Raw genomic sequence first — 18,201 nt, 5'->3', positions numbered from 1 at the left:
ATTCAGAACTAAAACTCCAAGTTCTTTTCCAAGGCATTGTACCCAACATACAGCTTCGATCGAAGAGACGGTGTCTTGATATTCTGCTTCAGTGGTTGAAATTGCCACAAGATGTTGCTTTTAAATGTACCAGACAGTGGGTGGTCCACATATGATAAGAACTCCACTGGTCGCGTGTCTAGTTGAGATATCACCTCCGAAGTCAGAATCAGCAAAGGCAAGCAGTGTTTATTCTCCATCAAAGAATATCCCAAACGTCGTAGTTCCTTTTAGGCACTGAAAAATAAGTCTTGAATTTTCCAGTGACTAACCATTATTTTATTATTAAATATATGCAAGTAATTAACAGCAAAACATATATAGATGAGATGAGATATTGTTGTGAGATACAGCAGACTCCCAGTAGCTTCTCTGTTGGCTTCAGTCCTTCACAGTGGAACATCAGTGACAAGATTTTCTTCATCTGTCATCATTCCATGCTATGTAGGTGTAGCTGCTGGATTCAAATCATCAAACTTAAACTGTCTTAAGATTTTCTTTGTATACATAGGCTGATTTACAAAAATTCCCTCTGCACTTATTTTAATCTCCTTTCCAAGATATGATATTTGATTTCAAAATGTTCTGTCAGTTGTTATTTCAGACTTATGATTCAGCTTGTTCAAAGCTTCAGTAATGCTGTCTGTGTTCCTTTCAACAACAAACCCATCATCAACGAACAATTCTATAATGATGCTTCTGTCTTCATTACAGTAGATACAAGGATCATTGTCAGTGTTAACAAATCCTAATGATAGCAGATAATTTGGAAGTTTCTCATTCCATTTCTTTGGAGCTTATTTTAGGCTATATAAACTTTTCATCTTGAAAACTCTGTTTGTACCATCGTTGAATCTATCAGGTTGGTTCATGCAGATTTCCTATTGCAGATTTCTGTCTAGAAATGCTGTCTTTACAGCAAACATCAGTCCTTCCTGTTGCCCTAAACCTCTTATAGCTAGTCTGGCTTTATAACGTTCCGTCTCACTTTTTATGCAATACCCAGCACCAGGTTAAAGATTTTACATTATTTGGAAGTTCTAAAAGACTTGAAATTTTGAATTTTATTAGGGATTTGTATTTATCAGACATTGCTTTGTAGTAATTTTTCTCCTTCAAGGTATTTGAAATAGAAGTGTCTTCAACTTTGCCTACCATGCCAAAGTTTCCATTATTACAGCATTGCAAAGCCATTTCGTAGTCTGTAAATGTGTGTAAGGTTTCGTCACTCACATAGTTTTGGCAGGGATATTCTATTTTGTGCCATGTAATCAGAAGAAAAGCTACTCTCTTCAATGGTATCACGTAGTGATCATCAGATATCTGGTTTTCTTCTGGATACTGATACTCAATTTCATTCCCCTTTTCTCTTGCGAAAGTCTTGACTACAGTAGCGTCTTCTTCTATTGTTTTGTCAAATATGACACATCAGAGGCAACAAATGCCCATTTCATTAGGTAGGTATATTCTTTAGCAGGGAAAATCCAAATCATATTCGAACATATTCCTTTCTTTTATTTCTTTTCAGTCTTTGTCTGTGATCCGTAGTCGTAACATAGCACTCGCAGCGAAAACTACGTAACTTAGTAAGATTTATTTTTCGTCCAAACCACAATTAAGCAGGACTTTTATTGCACTTCTTCCACTTTGATTTAGCATAAAGACTATGTCATTTATGCTTTGGCCCTCAGGTTCTCATTTGGTTTTGCTTTCTTCTCAAGCTAATTTTCTACCATTTTCATGAAAGTTTCTAATTTGGCAATAGCTTCATCTTGCGTCTTCAGAAAATAAACCATTTGGAAATGGGAAAAATCATCTTTAAACAACATAAAATACCTTGCTCCTCCTAACAACATGATATTCGTTTCACACAAGTAACATGAATTACATCCAGGGTATTTTACGCAATCTTCGTATTTGTCAGATGAGATTTGTGATGGTGTATGCCATAGAGACAACCAACGCATACATACTCATTTCAGTCATCAATATAATCAGTGCCTTTTTTTTTAGTATGACTATAACATATGCAACATTTGGATGTGCTAACATTTCATGCCATATTTTAATTGAGCTTGGTGCCATGCATTTGTTGAATTCTTTTGTACAGAACAACATTTTGTACATCTGTTACTCATGTTTACCTATTGCTACAGTTTGCAAATTGTCAGTGGTTTTGAAAACTGTGATGTCCGCATTTGTAATCTGAACATATCCGTTGTCTAAGACTTCAGTGACAGAAAATAAATTGAACTGTATATTCAGTACACATAAAAGATTTTTCCAGAACTGTCTCATACCACTGTTCTCCATCAAAAGCTCTAATTCAATTACTTCCACCCCAGTTCCTTCTAATGCAGTGGCACCACCAATCAACACTTTCATACATTGATTTAGTTTTGCATAAATTATTACCCAGTCCTCCTAAATGTCATGTGGTGTGCAGCACCACGATCTTTGTACCAAGTGTTTTCTCTGTCAGACTGCATATTTATCATTTATGTTGGCAACAGGTAATTCAACAGTGACAAATGCTTTTATTTTGAAACCTTTTGATTCTTTGCTGTCTGTTTTTCGCTTGTGCATTTCTTCTTAATGTTGCATTTGGACGTTTCCTGTCAGAATAACTCTCCTGTTTGCAGTTGTTGCATGAATAATTGTGTTTACAATATGTACAATATGCTGAATAATTGCCACATGATATATACCTGCACTGTTTCCTTACATGCCGGTTTTCGCCGCATTTGAAATGCTGAACTGTAGACTTTTCCTGCCGACTTGCTTTGAAAGGGGGTTTATTTTGTTTTGAGATGAAAGTATTTTGGGACATGTTTGACTTCTATCTTCTCACAGATACAGACATTCAAATAATGTGTTGAGATTTTTGTTGGATGCTACCCCATGCAATACAGAAGTGGTTAAGTTTTGGTGCTAACATTCTGAGAATTTGTGACATAATCCACATGTTTCACAGCTTCACCTTCTGCCTTTAAATCTTCTGCATATTCTTGAATATGCATACAGTTCTGCATAGCTGACTTACTAGTATCATATTTGTAAATCCCATATTACACAATGCGCCTAAACCTTACACCTATGCACCAGTGCCCCTAACATGCATACCTGTAACTACAGACTAGTTCACTCCGACCTGTTACACCATCCACGTGGGATGTACCTAGTGCACATGCGCAGCAGCAGATGATATGCATGAAAAGAAAATAGAACTGTCTGATGTTTTGTAAAGTCATTCGTTCTACTGCCCGCAACTCAAGGTGGACTGTATGATATACTGGAATATCATATGTTCAAATTATTTCTATGCACTCAAGGTTGCTATTTAATAAGAAATTGTTTTTTTACCATTATTTATGAAGTAATTGTTTCTCTATTATGTAGGTTAGTGTTGTTGTTGTTGTCTTCAGTCCTGAGACTGGTTTGATGCAGCTCTCCATGCTACTCTATCCTGTGCAAGCTTCTTCATCTCCCAGTACCCACTGCAACCTACATCCTTCTGAATCTGCTTAGTGTACTCATCTCTCGGTCTCCCTCTACGATTTTTACCCTCCACGCTGCCCTCCAATGCTAAATTTGTGATCCCTTGATGCCTCAAAACATGTCCTACCAACCCATCCCTTCTTCTAGTCAAGTTGTGCCACAAACTTCTCTTCTCCCCAATCCTATTCAATACCTCCTCATTAGTTACGTGATCTATCCACCTTATCTTCAGTATTCTTCTGTAGCACCACATTTCGAAAGCTTCTATTCTCTTCTTGTCCAAACTAGTTATCGTCCATGTTTCTCTTCCATACATGGCTACACTCCAAACAAATACTTTCAGAAACGACTTCCTGATACATAAATCTATATTCGATGTTAACAAATTTCTCTTCTTCAGAAACGCTTTCCTTGCCATTGCCGGTCTACATTTTATATCCTCTCTACTTCGACCATCATCAGTTGGTTTGCTCCCCAAATAGCAAAACTCCCTTACTACTTTAAGTGTCTCACTTCCTAATCTAATTCCCTCAGCATCACCCGACTTAATTCGACTACATTCCATTATCCTCGTTTTGCTTTTGTTGATGTTCATCTTATATCCTCCTTTTAAGACACTGTCCATTCCGTTCAACTGTTCTTCCAAGTCCTTTGCCGTCTCTGACAGAATTACAACGTCATCGTCGAACCTCAAAGTTTTTACTTCTTCTCTATGAATTTTAATACCTACTCCAAATTTTTCTTTTGTTTCCTTTACTGCTTGCTCAATATACAGATTGAATAACATCGGGGAGAGGCTACAACCCTGTCTCACTCCTTTCCCAACCACTGCTTCCCTTTCATGCCCCTCGACTTTTATGACTTGCCATCTGGTTTCTGTACAAATTGTAAATAGCCTTTCGCTCCCTGTATTTTACCCCTGCCACCTTTAGAATTTGAAAAAGAGTATTCCTTTCAACATTGTCAAAAGCTTTCTCTAAGTCTACAAATGCTAGAAACGTAGGTTTGCCTTCTCTTAATCTTTCTTCTAAGATTAGTCATAAGGTCAGTATTGGCTCACGTGTTCCAACATTTCTACGGAATCCAAACTGATCCTCCCCGAGGTCCGCATCTACCAGTTTTTCCATTCGTCTGTGAAGAATTCGCGTTAGTATTTTGCAGCTGTGACTTATTAAACTGATAGTTCGGTAATTTTCACATGTCAGCAGCTGCTTTCTTTGGGATTGGAATTATTATATTCTTCTTGAAGTCTGAGAGTATTTCGCCTGTCTCATACATCTTGCTCACCAGCTGGTAGAGTTTTGTCATGACTGGCTCTCCCAAGGCCGTCAGTAGTTCTAATGGAATGTTGTCTACTCCGGGGGCCTTGTTTCGACTCAGGTCTTTCAGTGCTCTGTCAAACTCTTCACGCAGTATCGTATCTCCCATTTCGTCTTCATCTACATCCTCTTCCATTTCCATAATATTGTCCTCAAGTACATCGCCCTTGTATAAACCTTCTATATACTCCTTCCACCTTTCTGCCTTCCCTTCTTTGCTTAGAACTGGGTTGCCATCTGAGCTCTTGATATTCATACACGTGGTTCTCTTCTCTCCAAAGGTCTCTTTAATTTTCCTGTAGGTAGTATCTATCTTACCCCTAGTGAGATAAGCTTCTACATCCTTACATTTGTCCTCTAGCCATCCCTCCTTAGCCATTTTGTACTTCCTGTCGATCTCATTTTTGAAACGTTTGTATTCCTTTTTGCCTGCTTCATTTACTGCATTTTTATATTTTCTCCTTTCATCAATTAAATTCAATATTTCTTCTGTTACCCAAGGATTTCTAGCAGCCCTCGTATTTTTACCTACTTGATCCTTTGCTGCCTTCACTACTTGATCCCTCAAAGGTACCCATTCTTCTTCTACTGTATTTCTTTCCCCTATTCCTGTCAATTATTCCCTTATGCTCTCCCTGAAACTCTGTACAACCTCTGGTTCTTTCAGTTTATCCAGTTCCCATCTCCTTAATTTCCCACATTTTTGCAGTTTCTTCAGTTTTAATCTACAGGTCATAACCAATAGATTGTGGTCAGAGTCCACATCTGCCCCTGGAAATGTCTTACAACTGTAGGTTAGTACTGTCCTGAATTAGAGACTCTACAGTTTTATATTACGACACCTCGTTACACAGGTATATGTATAGCGAAATTTATATTTATACAGCAACATGGAGGATCCACTCGTTTTTGGAACTATTGCCCTGGCAGTGACAGTAAATCTTCGGGTTAGGGCAGAACGGTGATGAAAACGAAAAGTCAGATGTTGTTGGGTTCAACCCTGACTGAAAAGAAGGGACAAAGGCAGGGGAATATATTCACTGTTAATGAAAGAACTGAGGCCCGAACATCCGCAAGAATATCGAAACTTTGTTAGGATGGATATGACCTGTTTTGAGATGCTGCTATCTATGATAGAAAATGGATTCAGAAAGTGTGGCACAGTCATGAGGGAGGCTATCTCGAAAGTAAGAATTAAGTCATATGTTTATACATTTTGTGATCATACCAGCCTAGATCACTGATAAAATACCGGTAAATGCCCTGTTATGTTGTTGGCTGGTTGTAACATTATTTTTCCTGGTGAATGGGGAATCTTTTACAAGTCTTGGCTTTTAGCCACAGAATAGCACGGCCCACCATTTCAAAAGTTGTTGTGGATGTATGCATTGCAGTTTGCAGCAATTGAAAGGACCAATACTTAAAAGGTGTGCTTGTGATATTTTTCCAAATTTTGAATATACGGTTTATAAGTGCTACTCAGAGTTTTTCAGTTCTGTCTATCACACTGAGCAGAACTGCACAGACTTTGTTGCCGATCACTGCCAGTTTCTCTTTTCTGTCATGCTGAAATAAATAAGAGATGCAATCAAAATAAACATGAACTTTCGTAAGCTAAGGCATTATGATCTAAATTGAAAATCACCATGTGGCATTATAGGCTTATTACTCGGAAAGAAACAATTGCCGACATATTGTATTATGATGCAGTGAATAACACATACATCTTTCCTCACTGTATGGCTGAATTAAAACACTTAATGCCTCTTTGCTCCATTTCGTTTTTAGAATATGAAATAATCAATAGAAGTAATACTTTCACAAATAGCTAGTCCAAAAGAAAGTCTACTGGCAAAAAAAAGTTTTTTCTCTGCATCTATGAAAACCAACTTACTGTAAAAAAAGAAGGAAAAAACCGCAAAAAAAACCCCGACACGAAAATCTGAAATGAGCTAATAACCACCAAGCAGTAAGCAAATAACAAGCAGAAAACACTGTGGTAGCTCCTTCTGCACATGCGTGAGTTATCGCTGCCAAGTGCTCTTGCACGGATTGATGGCAGTTTAGAACTGCTCTCTATTCTGGTGCACAGATAATGTGTCTGCTAATTTTCGTGGTTTCACTCGTTCTACCACTAGATGGCTGTCGCACTAGACCAGTACCGTTTGTGGCAGATCGTCATGTAATACCCGCTTAACTAAAGAAATTTCTCTGCAAACCTTTGATCATTGAATCTGGTTTCTGTCCTTATAGCATTTCTAATTTTATAAACATTTGACTAGCAGACTTACAATTTGCTTTTTTCTTGGCTACATTGCTGCTGACATTCAAACCTATAAAAATTTATGCCCCATGATCTATCTCAACCCAAGACTTTACATTTAGTATAGTTTCTCCTCCTATCAGTTTAACTTGCTGCCCAGTTGCTACTGAGTACAACATTTTCGACTTAAATGTTATGTATAGTTTAAATCACCAAGAGACATAATTGAGATTTTCGTAATGATACTCTGACAAAAGTTCCAAAGAGCATGTAATGGACTTTTCTTACTGTACTTTGACTGATTATCAACAAAATACTTAAACAAGAAACAGCAGATAATTGATGGAGCAGGATGTACTATTGCGTGCAGCATTATTTAAAGTAAATAAATAAATGGAACATATCTAAAAACACAATATGGAACAAGATGACATAGAAAAATAGTTAGCTCTCAACATTACTTTGGTGTTTTTAAAATAATTGAGGAAGTGGCAACTGCACAATTATTGAAGTTAATGTTTAGAATATAAGGGACTGGAGACAAGATGTTAGAAAAATCAAGACCCCTTCAAAGCATTTGTCGATTTAGATAACATTTGATATCTAGAAAAATAGGTGTATGCTGTAGGGAAAGATGGGTGATATAAAATACTCACAAGAACCAAGAGGGAACAACAAGAATGGAAGACAAAGAGATAAATTTTCAGATTTTTAGGCTTAAGTCATTCCACTGTTTAACCTGTATGTAGAAGAACCAATAAAGGAAGAGAAAGAAAGATTCAGAATTGAGATTAAAATTAAAGGGGAAAGGATATCAGAGATTAGATTTGCTGATGACATTGCTATCCTCTCTGAAGGTGAGAAAGAAGCGCAAGAACTGTTATGTGGAATGAAAAGTGTGCTTGGCCCCAAATATGGATTGAGAATAAACGAAACAAAGGTGAAAGAGACGATGAGATTACTGATAAATGTAATATCACGATTGAGGACTATGAATAAAAAGCATTCCTCATCTAAAGAATTCTACTGTTATGAAACATAGGCCTTAATTTTAGAAAGAAATTTGCGAGAGAGTTTGTCTGGAACACAGTACTGTTTAAAAGTGAATCATGGACTGTGGGAAAACTGGAAAAAAATTGAAGCCTATGAGGTGCTGAAAACTGAGATCAGAAATGAGTGAAAACTGAGATCAGAAACGAGATGTTTCTCTATAGACAGCAATGAAAGGAATGTGTGGAAAATACCATCTAGAAGAAGAGAGAACAAAAGGGCAAATTTCAATAAATGTGCTTGTTTTCATACCAATTAGTCAGAGACAGTAAGGTTCTGTTAACCATATGTCATGTGGGACATCGCACTTTCTGTGATCAAAAAATATGTTGCTTTTTAATTATCTTGGTATTCTGGTGTACTTCTTTCAGTGTGCCACATTTAAACTTACTTGTTGACAAATATTGAGTTGTAAAACTGTTCCGTTACTAACTGATTTGGTTCTGCCCCATCCTTCTAGCCCTTCTTTCTTCATCAATACCAAATGAACTAATAATTAGTAACAATGTTTTCGAAATGACAGAAATTTTTATTTTGAATTTATATAAATGTGTACACATATACTAGGCTCTTTAGATTGAGATAATTTTCTTAACTGTTTTACTGTGCTTGTCTTGTTAATTCATGTTATATGTTGATGATAGTACCTATCTGCATCATTGCCAATTGGTGTAAAAAATTACATGCTGAAACTTTAATTCCTAAATTATATTAAAGGTAAATGTTCTTTTGACAGGTACAGTATTGCCATGTCACTCCGTGATAAGCAGAGAGTGATTTACACAACTCCTATAAAAGCTTTGAGTAATCAGAAGTACAGAGAGTTCTATGAAGAATTTAAAGATGTTGGGCTTGTCACTGGAGATGTTACCATCAATCCTTCGGCTAGTTGCCTCATTATGACAACAGAGGTACGTAACAACTTCAGAGATGTGATTTTGGTGTTCTTAGTCTTATAGTGCCAGGTGAGTTGCTGTTGAAATCTTTGGATGATTGTGATTTTGATGTAAACTTAGTACACTGGCCAGGGTGTAGATGAGTTGGATAAAGATTAAAATTATTCAACCCATCCAAGACCAGGTTAGTGGCAACTGACTGTACCTCAAAATAGTAATTGTTTATTCACATCACTATGATCATTGTGGCAGAGTTTGTGTTAATTAGGGGACATGCAATCTGTGCAGGCTGCTTTATGTATTTCAAGTGTGTGTTGTTCAGTGAATACTTGTTTCAGAACTCTCTTATCTTCCTACCTTTCTTTTGGCAACTATGTTGTGCATTATCATAGAGAATGATTTTGTTTTTCTTGGCCAGTCAACCATAAAGTCACAATTATTGTCTGGTTTTTGAATAACTTTTCCAGTTTTGTCCATTCTTATTGTCATTCAGAATATCATTTCTTTTCTGTCAGTTGAATATGTCCATTGCATTTTATACACAATCTTAATTATTACTACATTTTTTGTCTAGTTATACATTTCAATGCACATTCAACACACAAAACTGTACATAAATGTTAGGGTTATAATAGTGCAGAGTTAGGTACTGTTTCCTGGATGATGTCATTCCTTACTTTGTATTGAGTGAGTGAAATAGTGACACTGAAATCTGTTTGTTGTAACACATAGAGGTGATGTTATGCAATGAAATTGTCTGGTATCTTTTGTGGCAGAAATATGAAACAGTTTAAATTGAACTGTACTCAGATGTAGTATTTTGCATGCATTTCATAACATTTATCTGTTTTTAATTTTGTAGTATAATCTCTATTTCAAAGTTTTCAATTTCTAGATCCTCAGGAATATGCTGTATCGTGGGTCAGAAGTAATGCGTGAAGTAGGCTGGGTTGTTTTTGATGAAATCCATTACATGCGTGACAAAGAACGTGGTGTTGTTTGGGAAGAAACACTTATTTTGTTGCCGGACAATGTACATTACGTTTTTCTTTCGGCAACCATCCCAAATGCTCGTCAGTTTGCTGAATGGGTAGCACATTTACATCGTCAGCCTTGCCATGTTGTCTATACCGATTACAGGCCAGTGCCTTTGCAGCACTATATTTTTCCTGTTGGTGGCGATGGAATTCACATGGTTGTGGATGAAGCAGTAAGTAGAAAATTGAATGGTAGAACTTTTTGAAAAACTGTACCTGTAATTCTCCACCAGCAAAATTGTTTTGTTTCAGGGCCAGTTCAAGGAGGATAATTTCAACAAAGCAATGGCAGTTCTGCAGAATGCTGGAGATGCTGCTAAAGGTGACCAGAGGGGTCGACGAGGTGGAATGAAAGGCGAAACAAACATCTATAAAATTGTAAAAATGATCATGGAGAGACAATTTGCACCAGTCATTATTTTCAGTTTCAGCAAAAAGGACTGTGAACTTTATGCTATGCAGATGGCAAGATTGGATTTTAATACTGGTAACAATTTTGTTTAATCATTGAGTCTTTCTGCCATTATCACCATATGGTGCAAAGGAATATTTTGAGAATTAAGTTATACACAGCAGTCTGATGATACATCATTATTCTTATTTTGCTTTCTTTTTCCTGCTAGTTAAACATTTCTTGCAAATTTCAGCCCAGAGCAAACTCACCAACTATGTAACTTTTCACTTGAATTAATTTTGTAGATGAGTTGCTAGGAATAATTGCAACAAACTCTGAAAGTAGTCTGAGCATTTCACAAGACCTCTGTACCTCATTTATTGTAATGCTTCTTAGCAGTTCAAGTTAATGTCTGTTGCTCTCTCGTAATTGTGACTCTGACAAATAATAAGTTTTAAAAATACCTTTGATAAAGGGTTGATTCTATTTTTTAAAAGACGTAAATTAGTAGATATTATCATAGTTATTAACTTAAAATTGTTTGCAACCTCTTAAATTAAGAAGGTTTTTTTCTCGGTGGTACAGCATTTAGAAACATGAAAATACGAGTGCATATTTTGCACTGGGTGTTTAAAAGGATGAATCCACATTTATTTTCACTTAGGGAACGGTACAGTTATAACACACAGAAGTATTCACACCATGAATATCTTTACAAAATAATGTGATGGAAAAGAAATGGTAGAGCAGTCCAAATATATATTTTGGCATTCAAACTGAGCAATACTTGCATCTAATGCACTTGATCTATGCACACAGGAGAATCTAGTATGAGTATGGTGGATGGCATTAACTGCTTGGGAAAGGGCATGTTCTATACAGCTTGGAGACAACATGGAAGTCTTGCCGCTGGTGATTGTACTATAATTAAGGAGAAAATGTTGGAATGAATGTTGGGGTTATTCCATAGCAAGCATAAATAAACTTCTACAAATTGTATCTAATAGAATTGAATGTATCTGTGTGAAAATGTAGAGAGTGAGTTTCTATATTGTAATAAACTGGTCTTGCGTGTGTGGTGTGGTGGGAGGGAAGGGGGTGGAGGGGGAGTGTCATATATATGTGGGAGCAAGCAGGTTTGAATCCACATTTGTCCAGTCTAAATCAGATCTCCTTTGATTTCCATAATGGCAAGCTGGTTTGGAAAACAAAATATAGTACTATATTTCTGTGAATGCAGAAGCATTCTTAGAAAAGGTATGAAAATAATGTGTTATTCCATCAATACTCATACTTTGGTTTCAGTATGCTGATAACGTTTTCACTGTTTGGACCTGCTGTGAGACTAAACTTCCTTTATCATTTAAACTTGTTTTCACAGCTACTATTGACAGTCAAATTGTCTGGATATTGTGTCACCTTCCCTGTTGATAACATCCATTTCAGTGATGCACACTTCCATATTTCTTTGCATACCAAACCCTTCAGCTAATAGCAGTGCCTGCAATTTAACTGTTAACATACTTTTTGCATGAAATGCATCCACAGTAGCAACAAGAGAATTTCTCATGCAATCTTAACTGATGGGGAAATGTTGATTGCTATGAAAAGCAACAAAGAAGTGCACTTGTGAAACAACTCATGATATACAACAGATGAGATGTAATAATTAGAGCTTTTTTTGGTATGAGAAAGGCAATTTTGTCTGTAGGAATGAATAAAGACAGAATATATGCGTGTCACACACAGTACCGCGTGGGTAGCTTGCTCAGTGAAATGATAGCCATAACTTCTAAGCCTACTGTACCACTGGCGTGATTTTTATTCCATCCCCAGCACTTCTGAAGTACGTAGCATCTTCCTACCACCCATCTCTCACTTTCAAAACAAACATTATTCATTTATTTGTTTTTTTTTCCTTTTTTATTTTTGTTTTTACATTTTGAAACTTACATTTTTGTCCAGTTTCTGTTCTTTTCTCTTTTATATACTTCTCATATCCTATGCTTGTCGGTTACTTTATTTACCATTTCTAACTACACTTTTCCAAAACTTTTTGGATCTCGTGATGCCAAAGTCTGATTTGTGTATCACATTCTGTTTGTCCCTGTGTTGTTCACTTTTCTCTTTTTCTTTTGCTTGCAGTGTCCTGTCAGCAGAAGTAAACCATTCCAAGGTGTGATTACTTCAATATTTTGGCATTAGCAGCCTACATATCTTTCTGAAGCAAGCTCAGGCACAAAAATTGACACAAGATATATCTTAAAATTCAGAAGCCAGAGTTCTTTCAACTGGCAAAAGAAAGGAAACATTTAGAACTAATAGATTAATTAGGAAATTCACACATGCCAACCAAGTTGTAATAGGCAGTATAAGAGGAAAATGAGTGGCTAAGATCTGAAAATTGAGGAGAGAAATGGCAGTTTACAAATCAGATGTAAATAAACATCAGATGAAAATAAAATTACATAAATGAAACAGATATGAACTTCAACAAACAAAAACAAAAATAATTACATATCATGGTGAACAGGTAATAAATGGAAGAAGATAATAAAATATGTAAGAGAGACTTGTTGAGATGCAAGGACAATATTTCAAATCTACCAATTCCTGTTTAATTTCAGTTCCATCAACCATTTCTTTGTTTCTGACAGAAAAAAGAGGTGAATGAACAAGGTTCCACCAGCCATTTTTTTAGAATGTGTCCACATGGTATTCCCTTATCGTCATTTGGCTTTTAATTGGAGAGATTTTTCTCCTTGGATATTGTGTGTAGTTCATTGTTTGTAAGTCTGATGTGATATCATAGCTAAAGTGAACAAGTCAGAAGTTCACTCCCAGTAGCTGTCACAAATATTCATGTGGTCTCATTTTGTACAGAATTCTGCGGTGCAACATCAACAGCATCCTTAATTTAATGACGAGAATCATTACCAAATGTTTGTAAACTAATAGTGAGAAACAACTTTTTTTCTGTATCTTACAGCTGAAGAAAAGAAATTAGTGGATGAAGTATTCAATAATGCAATGGATGTTTTATCCAAAGAGGATCGTCAGCTTCCTCAGGTGGAAAATGTTCTACCACTTCTTCGAAGAGGGATTGGTATTCACCATGGAGGTTTGTTGAGAAATCTATGGTTGGAGTTCGTTTTTAGAGATTTTACAGTGTTTATGTGTTCTAAAGTTTTTTACTTTTTTCCAGGATTATTGCCAATTTTGAAGGAAACTATAGAAATTCTATTTGCTGAAGGTTTAATAAAAGCTTTGTTTGCAACTGAAACTTTTGCAATGGGTCTTAATATGCCTGCCAGAACGGTGTTATTTACTGGCCCTCGAAAATTTGATGGAAAGGATTTTCGTTATGTAATTATATCATATATATTTTAAGTAAGCAAATTAAATAGTAGAAGCTATAAACATGAGTAAATGTTGGTAAGAACTGTTAGCAAAAATTTATCTCTGTTGCATAATTGGTGTAGGGGGTGTGTTGTGGGGAGAGCTTTAAGATCAGGGATCATTCTTGAAAGAAAATAGTTTGTCATATGATGGAGGAGCTTCCTTAGTGAAAAATAGTTCTTGAAGTGAATGATATAAATGACTATTCAAGATTACTGAACATGAGAATTTTAAAACAAAGTATATGAATTACCAAAGAGGATGATTTGCACATAAGTGTGGAAAATGTAGGAAGTGTTGACATCATCATAGTGCATGAAGAAACATTATTTAACTATCAAAAAATTACTGTCTTTTACTAAAGTTTATAGCTTCTTGTTAAGCAAAGGTGCTGTTGAAATACATTGTGTAGGTCGTAGTTTATTGAGAGTAGGTTTTTTCCAAGTATTTTCTATCTACCTTGTCTCTTGGTGGAAAAACTTAGTACTAAGACTCAGTCAAAATATTGGATTGTCCTACGAAAGAAACTTGATTTGGATTCATACTTACTTAATTTCCTTTAATTTTCTAAATCATTTGTGGTGAGAACTGCCATAATTCACAATGAACTTGAAGTTCCTTTCTCATTTCTTGTCCAGTTAAGATAGTGTTCTATACATTTATACCTTTAACCAAAATTAAGTTTCAGAAATTCATAAACAGAAATATGAATATGGTGTTTATCAGTCTTTGGTTACACCATCACAGGGAAATTACTATTGAAGTTTACACAGCTACTTGAAGAAACAGGAGCATAAAAGAAAAAAATCATGAATAAATGTGACTAAGTTCAGTTACAATGTACTTATTCATGTGTAGTGTTGCATTGTTAAAACCAAAAGTCATTAAATGATTGTTTGGCATAGCATGTACTCAGTAGCCGTGGTAGCAAAATTCTGATGTCTGTGCTAGGAGCACAAAATGTTAAGTACTGCCAGTGCAAATGTGCAGTGTGATGTGACAGTGTACGTTTTTTGCCTACTGCAGTATTGATTGACATATGGAGAATCACAGGGGAGGTCTACAACCCATTCCTGATATGGATGGCCATAGCCTCACTTCTTGTGGCCTGAACCAGTAAGCTATGTGAAGCTAACTGATATTATCATGTTCATTCATTAGATGAAGCATTGTCCATGGTATGGGAACTGCACCACAATAATACCCCTATTCTAGACTCCACAGTTACTGAATTTGAACATTGTCAAGCTGTTGTGATCTGTAGCAGATAATCATGTAAGGTATATTACTCTCCTCCAGTATCTCTCTAACTGTTGAAACAATTTATTTGAGAGTAATTGCATAAAATCCCAGTGACTGCAATTCAGGAGTAACAGTAAATGCTTTAAAAAAGAAACTTCCTGGCAGATTAAAACTATGTGCCGGACTGAGACTCGAACTCAGTTCTTTGCCTTTCTCGGGCAAGTGCTTTACCAACTGACCTACCCAAGCACGACTCACGCCTTGTCCTCACAGCTTTACTTCTGCCAGTACCTCGTCTCCTACCTTCCAAACTTTACAGAAGTTTCATATCAGTGCACGCTCCACTTCAGAGTCAAACTCTCATTCTGGAAACATCCCCCAGGCTGTGGCTAAGCCATGCCTCTGCAATATTCTTTCTTTCAGGAGTGCTAGTTCTAAGGTTCGCAGGAGAGCTTCTGTAAAGTTTGGGAGGTAGGAGACGAGGTACTGGCAGAAGTAAAGCTGTGAGGATGGGGCGTGAGTCGTGCTTGGGTATCTCAGTTGGTAGAGCACTTGACCGCAAAAGGCAAAGAACCGGGTTCGAGTCTCGGTCTGGCACACAGTTTTAATCTGCCAGGAAGTTTCATATCAGTGCACACTCTGCTGCAGAGTGAAAATCTCATTCTGAATACATGCTTTGACGCCCAGGATACATGTCTGGGATGCCAGAAGTGACTACACCAAATTAAGTGAATGTTAATTTTATTTAATCCAGGTCCTTCAGTAGTGTTGCATGCTTTAATAGTAGTGATAAATACAGTTCTTTTCTTGATATAATTTCTAGACATTGCATTTATATTTATAGCTTACATCAGGAGAATATATTCAGATGTCTGGAAGAGCAGGTCGACGTGGTTTGGATGAAAAAGGGATTGTAATCCTTATGATTGATGAAAAAGTAAGCCCAGCTGTAGGCCGTGACATTGTGCAAGGCCTGCCAGATCCCATAAACTCGGCTTTCCATCTTACTTATAATATGGTCCTCAATCTCTTGCGTGTGGAAGAAATTAATCCAGAATATATGCTGGAGAGAAGTTTCTTCCAGTTTCAAAACCAGTCATCTATACCTCATCTGTATGAAAGTAAGTGCTTACAAATTCATTGTCTTCACTTGCTCTGTGCTGTTTTGGGATGTGCATATTTGTTGTACAATTTTTGTGCTGCTGCTATTTTATCTGTACACTTTTCATTACACTGTAATGTGTGTTGCCAATTTGTTGCCTTCACATATATAATACGTATGGGGGGGGGGGGGGGGGGGGGGAGAAACAGTATTCTGTGAGATGCATGCTTAGAAGCCATATAGGTACACATACATATTTACAATCCCATGGCTTTCAAAACTAACTTTTTTAAAGGCTACAGATAGACAACTGGATTAAAGAATGAATGTACGTTCACTAAAGGCAAGGTAGAAATATTCTTAACCCTAAATCAGCAGTCACACATTACAATGAAGTGTTAGGAACGAACAGCCAAGATCCAGCGTGAAAGAAAGAATGAGATATGGATGCAAATGAATGACTAATTATTGCAAAAAGGTTGAGAGGCAAAGATAGATAGATAGATAGATAGATAGATAGATAGGTCGAGGGAGAGCTAGAATATGAGAAGTTGAACGTAGAGAAAATAAAATTAGAGACTTTTTATGTGTATGCACAGCACTACAGGAAAATTTTCACTTACTAGGAGCTCTGACAGTGAAATAAGAAAGTAATAAATGACCAAATTAATATGTACATTTAAGTGTACACACTGCAAGGCACCTTTAGGGTATGTGGCAAAGAATACTTTGTGTACCACTGTCACTTCCCCTCCTTAAGTAAGTACAGTAATAATCACACACACACACACACACACACACACACACACACACACACACACACACTGAGTGTTAACTACAAATTGATGTGAAAATTAGCATACAACACATTTGGAGAGCCCCTTTTCACCTTCCTTTTTGAGGTTAGTGAATTTTAAAAACCTGAAGCAGAAGACCTCTGCGGCCTATATCTTAAGTGATTACGCTAGCGAAATATTGCAGACCTGATGAGTAAAACATTGTAATGCAAAACGGAATAAAGAAATAATATATGAAATTTTTCATTGGATGAAAATGGAAAATTAAACACTGTTTTATCTATCAAATATAAGTGCTCCAGACAACCGGCAGAGAGAGAGAGAGAGAGAGAGAGAGAGAGAGAGGTTATGAAAGTAGTTATCTTTCAAACTGACATTTCTTATACCAGAGTTTAAAAAAAAAAAAAAAATGGTGGACTTGTAAACTTTAATATTTCTTCTTTCTCAAATAGTTGGTCTTGTGCTGGTTATGTAAGATACTCTCCTTTTTGGTCATGCCTCTTCTGAACTGGCACTTCAAAATTTACTGCAAAATCACTGTATGCAGTTAAGAACTACACTTGCACCCATCACAGAATCCTGTAGCTTTTCAATTTTTATATCCATTTCTCTTCTCAAATTTTCTTCCCGTCTGTGATATGACTTTTAGTGCCAGTGCTCAAGATCATTAGAGAGAAAATGTTTTCTCACCATTTAAATTACGCAATATTTACCTCGGAAGTAAACAAATCTTTCTCATCAACACTCAACTGTCAACTTTCTTCTGAAGTATTTTACCATCCTAGACAGAGAAGAGATGAAATAGATTTTTAAATTATTCTAATGAACATGTCTTGTACTCTCTCCTGAAAGAAACTCTTAAGCTAAAAAAAGAACCCAAGGCTCAGATTTATAGTGAAAGATCTTCTTACTGCATAATGACCCTCATCATACTTTTTTCTTCAATGTCAGATCTAATTTTTTTCACTCATTTGTGAAATTATGACGTTTTTCAGTTTTTTATCTTATTTATAAAAAAATATTTGTTTTCTTCAACATTTCATTTTATACACCTAGAATGGTAGAATGGATCAATTTGACACTACTGTAATTAGTTTTCTGAATATGTGCAAATAATCCAACAATGAAGTGGTAACAGTAAGAAGTCTTGCAGAGTTGTTGCTGT

General features: G+C 36.3%; 1 protein-coding gene across 1 annotated transcript in view; it reads left to right on the top strand.

Annotated features, from left to right (window-relative positions):
* LOC126366010 (exosome RNA helicase MTR4) overlaps positions 1–18,201 on the top strand; it is a 94,839-nt gene that overhangs the window by 29,692 nt on the left and 46,946 nt on the right. The window contains exons 4-9 of the mRNA XM_050008854.1: positions 8,906–9,080; positions 9,961–10,275; positions 10,355–10,589; positions 13,486–13,617; positions 13,702–13,862; positions 15,982–16,258. Coding sequence (XP_049864811.1) covers positions 8,906–9,080; positions 9,961–10,275; positions 10,355–10,589; positions 13,486–13,617; positions 13,702–13,862; positions 15,982–16,258 — 1,295 coding nt within the window. The remainder of the gene's footprint in view (positions 1–8,905; positions 9,081–9,960; positions 10,276–10,354; positions 10,590–13,485; positions 13,618–13,701; positions 13,863–15,981; positions 16,259–18,201) is intronic.

The sequence above is a fragment of the Schistocerca gregaria genome, chromosome 4 (assembly GCF_023897955.1).
Source record: "Schistocerca gregaria isolate iqSchGreg1 chromosome 4, iqSchGreg1.2, whole genome shotgun sequence".
NCBI classification, from domain to species: domain Eukaryota; kingdom Metazoa; phylum Arthropoda; class Insecta; order Orthoptera; family Acrididae; genus Schistocerca; species Schistocerca gregaria.
The sequence above is the reverse complement of the archived record's forward strand: the minus strand, read 5'-3'. Positions and strand labels throughout refer to the sequence as shown.